The sequence below is a fragment of the Phacochoerus africanus genome, chromosome 13 (assembly GCF_016906955.1).
Source record: "Phacochoerus africanus isolate WHEZ1 chromosome 13, ROS_Pafr_v1, whole genome shotgun sequence".
Taxonomy (NCBI): domain Eukaryota; kingdom Metazoa; phylum Chordata; class Mammalia; order Artiodactyla; family Suidae; genus Phacochoerus; species Phacochoerus africanus.
Window position 1 is genome coordinate 30483662 of NC_062556.1, and position 12432 is coordinate 30496093.

At 33.1% G+C, this 12432-nt stretch overlaps 1 protein-coding gene across 1 annotated transcript in view; it reads left to right on the forward strand.

Moving 5' to 3' along the window:
• The window catches only part of PCDH17 (protocadherin 17), a 99338-nt gene that overhangs the window by 32218 nt on the left and 54688 nt on the right, over positions 1-12432 (forward strand). The window contains exons 2-3 of the mRNA XM_047756225.1: positions 3986-4044; positions 4178-4350. Coding sequence (XP_047612181.1) covers positions 3986-4044; positions 4178-4350 — 232 coding nt within the window. The remainder of the gene's footprint in view (positions 1-3985; positions 4045-4177; positions 4351-12432) is intronic.

Consider the following 12432-nt stretch of genomic DNA (forward strand, 5'->3'; position numbering starts at 1 on the left):
CATTGCTCAACTTATTCATTTTGAGAAGTTTTTTAGTTGTCATGGTTCCTTCTTATTTTCTGCTTAAATAATACTATTATCAGTGAATACAATAATATTGTGAAAAAGTTTTTCCTCGTTTTTCCATTTGTATGTCTTTTATTTATTTTTCTTGCCTTATTGAATATATTAGGACTTTCAGAGCAATGGGGAATAGAAGTGGTGAAAGCTAGGGTTAAAGTTTTCAGCCTTTCAAGTGTGATCTTTTTGGTAGATGCTCTTTATAGTTTTTATTTTTTTGCTCTTTATACATTTGAGGAAGTTTCCTTCTATTTCTATTTACTGAGAATTTTTATCGTTAATAGATGCTGAATTTTGTCAAATGCTGGACGTATTGATAAAGTTTCTTTTTTTCTATTTTAATAGTGTAACACCTATTTTGACTCCTTTTACTATTCATTTTCAGCTCAGCTTCTTTAGGTACATGTAAGTGGTCATTAATCTACTTCCACAATTAAGGAGCTTTCCCAATTTCAGGCAACTTGGTTCAGCTTCGCTAGTTGCTTTCTTTTAGTCCTTTTCAGTGATACTCATTTTTAAAAGCATAATTTGTTTTTTAAGAGTGCTAGCAGATGAGCGAATAATAGAAAATGGTGTATCTTAGGAATAGTTTATTATTGACTACTACTGATAAAGATTCTGATTTTGTATATCATTTATAAATTTACTACAATTTGCTGAGTACTAGTAGATAAATGCATAAAGGCAAATAAGGAAACTATTCATATCATACAGACTTTATCCACTTTGTGTGTTTATTTGATTACTTGTTTATTTCTTTATGATTTTTTGTACAAAGGAAAGAATATCTAAATTTTTATCTTCATCAAACAAAATAGCAAAAAACATAAAAAGTCAAATTAGGAGGGCACATTAAGTTTTATAAATTAGTTCAGGTCTGTTTTGTTATGAGCAAATTATCACTTAAAACAAAACAAAACAAAAAACCCCCAAACTTTTGTCTTTTCCTTTCTGAGTAAAATATTTTAAAAATATCATCATGTTCCAAAGTTTTTGAAGTGTCTTCTTTAGAACTTTTCTGTAACTATCCACCAATTCCAGGTATCCATTTTTTAATAATAAACAAATTACACATTTTAAAAATAGAAGTTAAAAGTTGCTGTGTTCACATTGTGTTTGAAGGGAAAACAATCTAGTGATTAATTTGTATGAAGAGGATAAAGTTTTAAGAGTTAAGCATATTTATTTTAATTACTCTGTTGAAGTCGAAAAATCAACAAGTCTCTGGCCTCAAATTTTACTTTCTTCCTAGACTTAAAAGTTAAGATTTATACTTGCATAAGATAGAGCTCGATTTTTAGAATACTGTGTTGGAAAATATCTGAAAGCCCTTCAATTTCTAAGTTAAATGATGCTATGATACATATGGCTTTTTTGTCTCTTTTTTTCATTTTTCTATGTAAATACTGTTTTATATTCAGATTGTTTTAAATGAGTTTTCAAACACCCTTGGAGCATGGATAATGAAAATGTTGTTTTCTATATTAAAACCAGTGTTTTTTTTTTTTTTTATCATGAATTAGTCATATGTTTGTTAAAGGCCAAATGGCTATTTCAGAATGATAATTATAAACACCACAATCTCTCATTCCTACCTATTTTGACGGATGAATGCAGACAGACATTATTAGTAAATTTCTGATATTCTTCTGCTGGTTAAGTTGCAGACTTCTAAAATTGTACTTTGTGAAATTCTATAATAATAAAACAACTTCTTTACCCTTTCCTGCCACCCTGCACTCTTATTTCACTCGCTGTCCTTTTTGTTTTTTTCTCTTCTGCCTCTCTATTTTTCACTCGTCTTTCCCCCTGCCTTTATTTTTTTCTCTTTCTTTCCTTCCCAAATTTCTTCTTTTATAATTTCCTCCTGTTTTTCTATTTTCATCACAACAACATTCAGTAACATTACTATGGCCCACTCCAATATATACATACAAACCTACATAGGCACATGTGAGCACACACACTCACTTATAAATTAAAATAGCTCTTCACTCAAAGGGAAAATGTATCTTATTTCTTAGTTTAAATTTCTTTTATTAGAACTTAGAATTTTGATAATATGCAAACATTTTTGATACTGTTTCTATTAGAACAGGGGAAGAAACGTTTTCCCAGTCTGTTTCCCTGTGTCTAACTGAATAGGGATCCACATCGTATGAGGTTCCACCTAATTTAAACCATCCAAATCACCAGATTAACTATAAAAGCCCTTTCATATTTTCTTAATATTTTACACTTTCACTTTACATTTTACTCTGTCATTAATTCCCTGCATTCTGTTTTTCTGAAGTGTTCTAAGTTACTCAGACTTAGCTTTTAACTGGCAGCAATAACGGATTGATACATATTTGTGACTAATTCAAAAAAATGAACTAGATTGTATTAGTTTAAATGATGACGTTTCTAAGTAATTATAACTTTTAAAATTGGCAAAATTTTTTTGCAAACATCTTTGCCCTTGGTGTTGGTTTCTATTATGACTTTTACTAGAAGATAAAGTTATCCTTATAAATTAGTCGTTTGTTATGGAAACGAAAACTAAGGTGCTTTACAGAGTCTGGACATTTGTAAAGCATGTTAATAAAAAAAAGGTCTACTACCAACCACTAGTTAAAGTGGATTAGGAGTGCAAAATCATTCTACCTTGTTTACCTTCATCTTATCATTTATTTTGCCAGAGGTCATTTCAACAACAAAAAAAGATTTCAGATTAAGACATTTGTGAGAGTTCTTCTTGTCGCCCAACTTTTAACAGACAGTGAAACTTAGCAAGCACTTTAAAACGTGTCTTTCCCCACCCAGTAATAGTTTAAAAAGCCAAAAAATTTAAATTGTACATGAGACCAAAAAAAAGAGTACTGTTAGTCTAAATTAGCCTTATTTATAAGGAAAACACATATTGCTCTACATTAAGACTTACCTTGGGCCCTCTGCTTCATGAATTGCACGCTCCTGTCTCACTGATACTTGTGTGCTGGATGATCTTGTAAGAACCCATAGCTGCTTCAGGGCACAATGGTGTGATACGAAGTGAGGCAGAAAACAGGAGAACCTTTGTTGCTGAGTCAGCTGCAAGAAGAAGTAATGTGTATGAATGTACAGTATAGGGAGATCTATGAAAGATCTTCTCTCTTTTTCCCAAAAGACTCTGTTCCATGGTACAAGGAGAATTCAGTTCTTTTTGGCAGACCTCCATGGCAGTTTGGAAGCAGTAAAAACAACCACAAAAACAAGCCTAGTTTCTCAGTGTCTTTACTCTCAATGTTTTAAGTGACATTTTATTTCTTATTTTTATTTTATTTGGATTTTAATAACCAGGAAGAAGCCCCCCTTTCGCTTGTATTGAGGACAATTTCCAGAGGAGGGAGACAGATGAGAATGAAGTAGAGAGATGTATTCAACCTTATGTTTCGAGCTCGTATTTGTTACTTTGAACGAATTTGAAGGAAAGGCCCTATTTCCCTTAGTTGAGGAGTGGATGACTTTAAATGATGTTACATCAAGAAGGGCATGGAATCCCAGCAGATGATGTAATTATGTTTAAAAATGAGTATTATTAAATAATTCACGCTTTTAATATGGAGAAATTAGGTCATTTTTTCACTCCTCCCACAAATATTCAATCTTAATATCTTAATAATGAAACAGCACAGACAGTGTTATCCATCCTGGTACTAACAGAGAATGCCAGTTATGACAGGCTCATTGTTTACTTTAACAGGTAATTTGTGGACCGGAATCACTTAATTGTTCTGAGTACATAATTACATGTCAGCAATTTCCAATTTAATTAAAATGTACAAATCTGAAGATTAAGGGAATTTTTGAATTATTAATCATTTTTCCACTAGGAAATCTTGTTGCTCTGCAGGAGATTTGTCCAGTGTACAACTATACGTATTTTTTTCCTTCTCTTTCGCAGACAGACAATTTTCCCGCAGAGCCCAATTACATGGGCAGCAGGCAGCAGTTTGTTCAAAGGTAAGGCCTATTAAATAACTTTCTCGGCTTCCCCATTTGCATTCGTGTCAAATTGCTTTGCGAGAGACTACACTTCAGATTCAAACTTGTAGAGACAACACTTTCTCTTCTTTTTTCTTTATATGTATTTCAGTAGCTCCACGTTTAAGGACCCAGAAAGAGCCAGCCTGAGAGACAGTGGGCACGGGGACAGTGATCAGGCTGACAGTGACCAAGACACTAACAAAGGCTCCTGCTGTGACATGTCTGTTAGGGAGGCACTCAAGATGAAAACTACTTCAACTAAAAGCCAACCACTTGAACAAGGTGAGTGAAGCCTTCTGATGCTTACCAAGTGTACAGCTTAAGCAATCAGTATAAACCTAATAGTACTAGAGTTGTAGTTTATCACCTTGGAATGAATCATTGATAATATTGCCAAAGGAGCAGCAAATTTGCCCCAGACAAAAAGCCATCATTCAATACCTTAGTAACCACAGCAAAAGGAAGTTCATGGATTTTAGTCTGTAATTCTTTTAGGACGAAAACTTGGCCAAAGTCACGAGATGCTACTTATCTTTATGAACATTTTTGAATCTTATTTTGTGTTTTGTTAACAAGGAAAATAAGGCATATGTTTCCTAGATATGCACATCTTAACATATTAAGATACAGGTTAAAATGAATAAATGTAGCACTTTTAGGTGAGATGAAAACTTGATTGGAATTATATAGCTCTCAGCAGTGTTGGTTTGTTTTTCATGTGGATTTTAGCTTAAAAGGATTTTTTCAAGAGTCATGTAACAGCTAAGCCAGAGTTCTGGCTTCTTCTTTTGATTTACACCTAAGTCTTCCTGGTTATCAAATAAACATGAACTTGTTTACCCTGATACAGATAAAAAAGTAATACTTCTTCATAAATATATGTTTTTTTTCCTAAAAGTCTATCTTCGGTTTATTAGTTTGATATGCCTCTTTATTAATTTTGATATTTTTGTTGTTTCAAACATAATGGGATATTTACTAGTGATTCACCAAAAGAGAGTTGAGCCACTCTTATGTGTAAGATTTAGACTTTCATAGGCTTTTTTTATGTCCACTTATAAAAAAATGCAAAGAACTGTTTTGTAGATTAAATTTCAGAATTAAAAATACATGATATATTACTCAATATTAGTTTTCAAAACATTAATCATTCTAAAATATATTGTATATTTATTTCCACTTTTTGAGAAACTGCATTTAAACTATTTGCACATTTATTTAGTCTTTTAAGTCACTTAGTGATTCATAGAAAGTCAATTTTTGCCTCTAGCACATTCTGTCCTCTCACATATACATCAGCAGCTAAAATGCTTTGTAATTTCTCTCATCTTATTGAAAGTTCAATTCAAACACACATGCATATACATACAGATAATTCAGTAAGAAATAAATTCATATATATAATGTTTCTGCATTGAATATAATTATGCTGGATTTATTTTAAGGGTAACCTCTCCCAAAGCCTTCTTTTCTAAGTAGTAAATGCCAGATATATCATAGCCGCTTTTTCGTGTAACAGTGCAATATTGTTTTAAAAATTATTTTTTAAAAAGCTATTTGAATGCTTATCTGATATTTATAGTTTCTGCAACTTTGAATGTTTACTTGAAATGCTGAAGTGACAAATGGTTTTGATGAATTTTGACTATGCAATGTTATTAGATATGAATATTTTAGGCACATTTTAAGTGATAGGTTGTTGGATCTTGATATGTGAATGCATAGTCTAACAGACTCATCTGTGTGTGTGATAAAGTGATTTACAACCAATTTATTGGCTACTACTTGTAAAGCTGCATAGAGTAAGTAAAAAGTTTGCATTTATTGTCAGAACTTCATGAAAAACTTAGTTAACATAAAAAAGCTGCTCATATTAACTCCTTAATTCCTTTTCAGCCACTGACTGAGCAGTGTATCTGAAAGGAATGAAAAAAGATCCCTATAGAGAAAGGAAATTTATGTCTGTAAATATAATATATAGTGAAAAGCTGCTTTTTCTATTTTGCTATCAAAAAGTAGTATCTGAGAAAGGTGGCTGTTGTTCTTAAAAAAATATATAGTTGACATTTTAATTAATATTATGCATAAAATAATTGCCACTCTATGAGTGAGAATGCCAATAGAAATGTCTCCTGTAAAACAAATAGTTTCCATACATCCTTGTTAACAAACGTGGGGAAGTTATCATGAATCTGAAAGCCACACTTAGGAGGTAAGCTATGAATTATGTAGGAGAGAGTCTGACTTTTGCTTTAAAACAGGATATTGAAGGGTTAATTACTTTTGTTGATTGATTGATTTGATTCATTAATTCATTTATTTAGTAAATAGCTATTAAATGCTTTCAATATGTAAGGAAAGTTAGGTTCTTCAGCAACATCAAAAATAAATGTGACTTGAAGCCAGCCTTCAAGAAACTGTATGTAACTAGTAGAGATGGGAGATCTCTGTCTCTGTCTCTGTCTTTCTCACAGTCCCCTCTCATTTACCTTCATATGTCATCTAACTCTCTCTCTACCTCCAATCTATCTTTCTCTTTCCATTATTTAGATCAATTTTTTTGTCTTTCTCTTTCTCCCTTCATTTCTTTCTTTTTCTTCTGTCTATGTGTCTATGTTTACAACTATCTAGCCACTTAATTAGATTCAGAGGAGACTGTATTTATTGAGTTTTTACTACCTACTGTAAGCTGTGCTAGCTTCATTTCAGCATAGCTTATTTAACCTGCAAACTCTAAAGTAATTATCCTTTTTATTTTACATATAAGAAAAGTGGGCTTATGGGAAATTTATTAACCTGCAGAACAGGTTGGAATTTTATCTTAGATCCAGATATGACCAGAACTTGTATCTTTTCTATACAACTTTATCTCCAAATGGGAGAATTCTGGTTCATTGCTATGACTATATAGCAAATAAACATTGAAGAGTAAGTTAAAACCTGAGGTCCTGTGTGCAAACCTCGGGGAAAACATCAAAATGGTTTATATGTATTGAATGAATTTTTCAATAGTTAAAACATAATATCCTGTTTCATGTTCATTTCATTTATAGGTAGGTAAGAACTGTTACTCTCACATTTAATAGATGTTAAGAAACTTTCTCAATGTTCTACAGCTGTAATTAGTGAAGTCAGCATTAGAAATAAAATAGGACTCCTTCAGGGCCTGCCTTCTTAACCAATGCGTTATACCATTCACATAATGAATGGTTTACTCAGAAAAAAATTAAAATGTTTGAAGAAGCAATCAGTTATTATCTTGGTCAGTGTACTCTGTTAATTTATTTGAAAAGCATCATGATACCCAATGCCAAATTAATTCAATGCATACCAATAAAGAATAATTTTCTTTACAGATGAAAGAAGATGACAGTTGTATTCAAACAATTATCTCATGTCAGATTTCATATGTTATACCCTAATTTTTAACACCTTAAAAAATATCCTAAAAAACAAAAGTAAATTTCCTCTTAAAGGAGAAGCTAAAGAAAAAGAAATCTTTTTATTAGTCCTTTTCTCATCCTAAAAAATGTTAATAGATTTCAATTAAAAAAAAGCATATTGTATTTTACATTTCTATATTAATTTAGCTGGCTTCTTTCCCTATTTAAAATATCTCTTTTAAGGGAAATAATGTTCTATTTATAAATTAAACTATTTCTTAAACTTAGAAAAAATCAATTTAAAAATAATCTTCAAATTTTCAATGGAACTTTATTATAATAAGTTTTCCTCTGCAAATAACATAGGTCTTTTGAGATTTTATTTTATTAGCTTCATTGTTACCTTTTTCCTTCTCTTTTATGCTGTTAATTTTTTTCCATTTGTTGTGGTCCTGATATTTGTGTATTTTTGCTACCACTAGTTTAATCACCCCCAAATATACAGTACAAGTATAGTTTAGAAAAATATTTGAAAAATAATTGAAGGTGTTATGTACTATACTACAGCTGAAGATAAGCTTTAAGGATTTTATATTAAAAAACACCCTCTAATATAAAGAAGTTATTTTAATTTCTCTTAATGTAATTTTTAAAAAATCTCAAAGAATATACTTAATTTATTTGTGAGTTCAGTTCTTGTGCCCTGCCTCTGAATTTGTCAGTTGGACTTTTCCCCATATATTCTTCATAAAATATTAAGGATAGGTAGGTAGGTGGAGAGAGAGAGAGAAAGAAAGAGAGAGAGAAAGAATAGATAAAACAATCCAAATGTTTCAGAATTGGTATGGTGCCATGGTAGCATATTACTTAAAAAGGCAAATATATATATTTATATATAATAAATCATGTTTTTCAAAAATGACACAGAAAATTTACTAAAAGACATTTAATCTTATTTTGCTGATTTCATATTTTGGAGTAAGGAAAAAAACTGTCAAGAACTAATAAAATATGTAATGCTATTTTTTCTATTTCTATAAAGAAGAGTCACAGTTTGGTAAAGAGTAAAATTCTTTGCAAAAAGCAAAAAAGGGAGTTCCTGTTGTGGTTCAGCACATTAAGAACCCGACTAGTATCCATGCAAGTTCCATCCCTGGCCTCCCTCAGTGGGTTAAAGGATCTAGCGTTGACATGAGCTGTGGTGTAAGTTGCAGATATGGCTCAGATCAGCATTCTTGCGGTTGTGGTGTAGGCCAGCAGCTGCATCTCCCATTCAACCCCTAGCCTGGGAACTTCCATGTGCTCTAAGTGTAGCCCTAAAAAGAAGGAAAAATTGTTTTGCTTTGTTTTGTTTTAAAAAAACTCAAAAAATTTTGAAAGTAACTTAACATTTTATACTTCAAAATATTATTATTCATAGTATCAAGATACTATGACTTCTTTAAAGAAGTACTATCCCTTTGCATTTCTATCCATCAAAAGCCCTGTAAAGGACTTTGATTGTTAGCAATAACTTTTTCTTTTAAAAAGCTTAATAAGCTTGCCCTAAAATTCAGTAGTCTCTATTGATTTCCAGGTAATAAATGTGCAGTATTTATCAATGCTGACCGGCGATCTTTCTGAGCTTCTTATTGATAGCTCAGTGAATTTTTCAATTTTCTAAGGATAATCGTCTTCTGATATCTTTATAATTGACTGAAACCAAGTCCTTGAATTGAAGTCTGAAGTGAGTGGAATAGCCTTGTGAGTTGTGAATACTGACAACCTATGTTGGGGATTGCAGTGGAAGCATCACCACTGCCAAATCTCCCTTTCCCCTGTGCCTGGATTCCAGCCTCAGGAGTTGCTCCATTCAAATTCTTTCTCATTTCTCATTTTATTTAATTGCCTTATAATTTCTTTTACTCTGTTCAGCTCTGTGCCACTCCTGTTCTCTCTACTGTTAGAAAATCTAACTTCTTAAATTACATTCTGGATTCAAAACATTTCACAATGGAATCCCTGATTAAAATCTAATAAAAATATAATCAATAGAAAGTTGAGAATAATGGAAACGTCAAATAAGCTAGATTTGCTCCAATGAATTCAGTTTTAAAACTAAATTACATTCTTAAAGGTTGCCTTCCCTCTTCCCAGAGGACATTCTGGAAAACTACAGAAACTAAAGCTAAAGGGTTTTGTTGTTGTTGTTGTTGTTCCTTATTTTTCCTTTAAGTCAGTGTTTGAATTTTGCTTGTGAGCCCCATATTCCAAACAGAATCAGGCCAATTTAAACAACTGCATTATTTGTTATATGATTTCAGAATTTGGGGAGGCTCTGAGCTCCACTCCTTCTCATCTCCCTCCCTAATTCACTGTATAATGATGGCAGTTTTGCCGTATTTCTAAGTATGTCTGGAAAGGAAACAGTTTAAGGTTTTCACAACCTATACTTCACCATGAAGGAGCTATTTACAAAAGTGTAGTATTAGGAGACTGGGAGAATAGCAGTTGAGGCTGTCGTCCACTGGATTGAGGGTGGAGCCATACAGCCAAGATTTACGAAGAGGGTTGGGACATTGTCCAACAACGTGACCTACTTTGCAATTTCCCCTAGAACTGACCCTGACTCAAAAAGTGCTAGCGCAATACTTTTATATTCTCAGGCTTCTGTTCTGTTTTCTATTCTGCATTCTGGTTACTGCAGTTTGAACCCCAATCAGCAGTGTCTTTTCCTAGACCAACCCATAACAAGCAACAGCAAATCCCCTTCTATGGAAAGAAGACCATAAAGGTGGTGACTGTGTCCATCCTTTCAGCAGCCATCTGGCAATCTCTGAAAGTAATTTTTAAAAGAAGTATTTCTGTACACTTATTAATAGTACATTTTTCTTAGAGAGAAAATGGAAAATGACTGTGATATATGGGGGCTGGGAAGGAACTGTTGAATATTTAGTGCCAGAGAAAAAAATCATTTAGGGATTTTTAGAGGCACTGACGCTTTATGCTTTGCACACATGGCGTTTAAGAAATTTCATTATTTGCCAAGAATTCATATTCTTTTCAAGCCCTGTAAGTTTTTATTAGGCTTTGTCTATCCAAGAGCACTGTAATATCAATTGTGCCACCTCCCTGAGCTGTCTTTTAGGACTTGCTGAATTCATCTGGCTTTACATTTTACAGATAAAATATTTCCCAAACTGTGAGCAGCTTTACTTTATTTTTGCTTACCAGGCTTTGCAACTGTCCCATAGTTCACCTAACTTTAAAAGTTTCAATGACATCTCTTTTACTCGTGTGCAAACATCTGCTTCTAGAATCCAGCATCTGGTATCATGAAAATAGAGAGATTTTATCACCCTCACATTTGTTGCTCATCGTAAGTAAAGCCTCTCTAACAAGTGTTGCATGATTTACTATAGACTCAATGTGATTTTGAGATTCTCTTTTTTTTTTTTTTAGTAAGCACAGCAATGACTTTTGCTGAAACATTCCAATTGGGAAACATTGGGACAGTATTTCCCAAACTTTTGAAACTCGTTTTGTCTTATCCTTGGGGCAGGGGAACCCTCCCTAGCCTTAGAATCATTCTCTCTCTCAAATCAAAGAACCGGAGGGTTTTACTTTTTGTATTTTTTTATAATGCTAATATTTTTTCATTTTTATAGATACAATTCTGTAATAATATATACATTTTTGTGAAAGTAGGAGTGTGCCCATTAACTACAAAAATTTAAAATGATTATCAATTCATCTCCTAATTAAGAACTGTAAGAAAATACGGTTATTAGATTTAAAATTTCTCCCAGCAATTTCCTGTTAGTTCACTTTAAGAGCGTGTTCCAATATCGCAGTTTCTTTGTTCTTTTGAAAACCATATTACAAAACATGAGGGCAAGAATCCCTGAAGTATAACTCCCCTATTGTGGAGGTAAGAAAACAGACAGATTAGGTGACTTCCGTGGAGTCTTCAAGTAGGTGGCAGAGGTAGAACTAGTTCCAGATTTATAATTATAATTTTCTGTCCAAGGCCCTTTCCATCCTTCTAGGAATTCCTCTAACATATTAAGAGATACCTCGAAATCTTCAAACTGGTACTTCAGATTTGTCATCACATTTCATTTCCTTATTAATCTGAAGATGTCAGCTGCCATGCTTCAGAACTTGATTCTTTCATTGAATAAACATTTTACATATATATGATATTGAATAAAAGCTCCAAAAAGGTCAATTAAATGTATTATTCCAGAAGTTTGACATTGACACTACTGGATTATTTGTCACCAAGCACTAGGATTGTAAAAATTTCTTCAATCTGGACACAATACCTACACTTCTCCTACCTATGGGCCCTTGATGCTTTCTTAGCATGTAAGGAATGGTGGTGCCAGGACAGATTTTCATTTGTTCAATCACTTAGGTTTTCTTTGAATAAATGTGCCAGGCATGCAAGGATGAGCTAAAGCACAGCCTGGGTCCTCAAGGAGCTCACGGTGTGGCAAGAGAATTTGACAGACAAACTATGCGATTGGTGCAGTAAGAAACCTGTCTTCAGTGTTAACGGAATCGGGAGAAGGGGAATATAGCCAGATTTGGGGGATTAAGGAAAAATTCCTGGAGGAGAAGAAGGCTTCAGAGCTGACTTTTCAGAACATGTTTAGCTCACTTGTCAGCGTGAAGTCAAAGTAGGGAGATTGGTATGTACTCTCAAGAAACATAGACGGAAGGAAGCAGTGTATGTCAAGCCACTGTCAGAGGCATGTCAATAGTGATGTGTAGGAGTAGGAATGATGGTCAGTAGAGATGAAATGGAGGAGGTAAGGAGAAGCCCAGAATGGGACCACTGACAGGCAGCCCTTAGAGGTTCAGAGGTAGCATGTCAAACTTTGATTTTCAAGGGATGATTTTTATGGCAATGTCTCCATAGATGGGGATACAATTAAGAAACTGAGCAAGTAATATAAAGGCAAGGCAAAAATGAAGCCTAGCGTAGTGAATAGAT